This window comes from Cynoglossus semilaevis, chromosome 18, assembly GCF_000523025.1.
Source record: "Cynoglossus semilaevis isolate Cse_v1.0 chromosome 18, Cse_v1.0, whole genome shotgun sequence".
NCBI classification, from domain to species: Eukaryota; Metazoa; Chordata; class Actinopteri; order Pleuronectiformes; family Cynoglossidae; genus Cynoglossus; species Cynoglossus semilaevis.
The window spans coordinates 4172301-4175353 of NC_024324.1; the positions used below are offsets into that span (position 1 = coordinate 4172301).

Consider the following 3053-nt stretch of genomic DNA (forward strand, 5'->3'; position numbering starts at 1 on the left):
GGGAGCTGTTAGCGCGTCTTACAACAGCCCCATTTTATGTCGTGATTTGGAAAAAAAAAAAAAAAAAGACTAGAAAAAAACTTCATCTTCACAGTAGGTGGCACCAATTCATTCCTTAGAATTATTTATTTATGTGTGTGTGTGTGTGTGTGTGTGACAACAGTATGAGGATTCTGCCACATCACCAGAACACTGGAGGATTCTTTGTGGCCGTGCTCGTGAAGAAAAGCCCGATGCCGTGGAGCAAAAGAAACCCCAAGGTACATCTTCACAAACACCAAATACCTGACGCATGTCTCAAGGAGCAAAAAAGCAATAAAGCAGCGCAGTGCCCCGTGTGGCCACACGACACAAATCACCTGTTCAGTATTATTAATTACCACTGACCAATAACTTTCAAATCATTGTACGCCCCCCCCCCTTGCTCTTTTATCCCCAGCTAAGGAAGGAGGTGTCGTCCAGTTCGGCAGCACAGACCGGAGGCTCTCATGCGCCTTTGACCCCAGCAGACTCCCCCTGCCCCCCTGAGAGCGTTGAGGGGGAGGAAGGCGGCTTAGAGATAAAAGCAGGAGAGGAGGTTGTGGAGGAGGAGGAGGATGAGGCGGCGGCTGCAACCAAAGGAGCTTCCCAGACTCAGGAGACCACTGCAAAGCAAGATGTGTGCGGGTGAGTCACGTTGGTCTGCTGGGGACGATTGACGAAGACCATCTCTGGTCTACAGGGCAATTAGAAGAAAAGACAATAATACGCTTCATCACCTCTGCTCAGTTAGCCCTCGTGGAAATGTACGTTTTTCGGACAATAATCGTTTAATCAGTCACTCGTGCTTATTTTTTTTGTTTCAAACCTCAATGCATCATCTACAACAGTGATCACCAACTGATGGCTCGCGGTTCGTATCTGGCCCGCTAAACCGTCCAATCTGGCCCACGACATGAATCGATTTTTATTTTCATTTATCCACTCAAATCCACTAAGTAAATATTTGACGTCAGTTTCATTGAAAATTTGCCTCTTGTTTGTCTGGTGTCCAGGCCTCCACCTTTGAAAAAGATGAAACTGTTTGGTTACAAGGAGGACCCGTTTGTCTTCCTAACTGGCGATGACCCCGTCTTCACCTCCATACAGTAAGAACGGTAGTATGTTTGCGACGTATTTTATAAATAGTTTCATTCATTTGAAAATGAATAATAATTAAAAAAAATCCACATCTGCTCTCTTCTCCAGGTCGTTCTACAATCTGACGCCCGATTTCCCCAAACTTAACGTTTTGACCCGGTCCCACGAGGGCAAGAAGAGACACCTGTACATGGTGTCCAAAGAGCTGCGCAATGTGCTGCTCAACAACAGTGAACACATTAAGGTGTGTGCGGTTCACATTGGCTTGTGCGTTAGCCTATCAAAGAGAGGTCTTACAGATGGGTTTATCTTTCAGGTTATAACGGTTTATTCTTTCACTTTTAACTGTATCTTAAATCCAAATCCAAACAGCATTAGCTTAGCATTAGTTACAAACCCACAGACAGTGCTACAAAATATGTTAAGAAACTCCAACTTTTAGAATGTTTTTTCTTAATTTTATTAACTATACAATAATTATTATTTATAACTACTTACATTTATTCACTATACAATAATTATTATTTATAACTATTATTATTTTCAACAATTATTTGTTAGCATAAAAAAATTAGTACATGAACATTTTGTTTTCTGACTGCTTTATGACCTATTCATTTTGCACTTACTAGCTACATGTTAGCTTAAGGAGCAGAGCAGCTTAATAAGAGGCGCAAACTGCCAGATTATGACATCATCATGTTAAAGTTACAACTGTCACACGAGGGGCGTTCAGGGGCCGTCGGAAACTTGCTGAAACTATGTTGAATAGTGCAGGACAAATAGTTTAAAAACAATAATACCAATAAAAGTAATAATTCCTCCAATTTCTTAGGACTCCATAGCGCTCTCTGGTGGCACCGACTTTTAAAACCGCTGGATGAGTAGATAAAAAAAAAGCATTAAACATTCAGCCATTGTTAGCCAGACTGCACCATGCACCATGACATGCATGTTTTAAAGTTAGTAGCACCATGACATGCATGTTTTAAAGTTATTGCTAATTCTAAATGATGCTAATTTGCGAAGCTATTGCGTCCAAGTATACCTATAGATTCACTATTGTGAATATGTTTTTTCCTTTCTTCCCGTTCCTCAGGTCATTAACACGGGGGTGAAGGTCTGGTCTCGCAACAGTGATGGAGAGGAGTTTGGCTGTGCCTTCAGATTAGCTCAGGAGGTATCAACACGCACACACAGATATTTACACACATCCTCCTATCCTCCTTATGCAGAGTTATATTTCCGCTAACCTTATGTAGCTAAGTACAGCTATAGCTCAGGTTGTAAATTGTAAAAGCCCTGTCCTCCGTGTCACGTCAGGGTATCTACACTCTCCAGCCGTACATCCGCTCCAGGATAATCAGAGTCAGTGTGGAGGACATCAAAGTACTGCTGACCCAAGAGAATCCCTTCCTCAGCAAACTGGAGGACGACGCTCACGCTCAGGCCAAGGAACTGGGTACGTACTTGATTCGACTCTGTGGCTAAATCAAATTCTGCACATCTGCTGCCGGCTGCAGCGGCGAGTAGAGAAATCAAAGTCAGTAGATGTCAGACAGACGCCTGAAAGATGAGTGCGCAAGGATTTTAGGGTTGAAGGTGGGGGAACTTTGAAAACCCGGCGGGGTCAAAAGAACCAGAAAAGGTGCAAGTGGGGCAGATGAGGTTGAGGTTCACTTAGAACTTGTTATGATTTATGTTTAAGGTACAGTTTAAAACAGCGGTCAACAACCTGTTGTTATGCAACATTGTCAGATGATATAATGACATATGGACCGGCACCGGCCCCCATACCGGGTGTTGGGCACCCCTGGCTTAAAGGACAGAATGCTAAAGACGGCCTGGTTTTGTACGAGTATAGTTGCTGTAGTGTGGAATGTCAGTGGCAGCTGCCGCCATGAAAGGGCCCCCCCCTTTCCCCCGGGGGGCCC

At 43.7% G+C, this 3053-nt stretch overlaps 1 protein-coding gene across 1 annotated transcript in view; it reads left to right on the forward strand.

The window, feature by feature from the left end:
• The window catches only part of nsun2 (NOP2/Sun RNA methyltransferase 2), a 9261-nt gene that overhangs the window by 4220 nt on the left and 1988 nt on the right, over positions 1 to 3053 (forward strand). Inside the window, 6 exon segments of the mRNA XM_025065337.1 lie at positions 120 to 260; positions 440 to 666; positions 1035 to 1127; positions 1228 to 1363; positions 2219 to 2299; positions 2443 to 2648. Coding sequence (XP_024921105.1) covers positions 120 to 260; positions 440 to 666; positions 1035 to 1127; positions 1228 to 1363; positions 2219 to 2299; positions 2443 to 2648 — 884 coding nt within the window.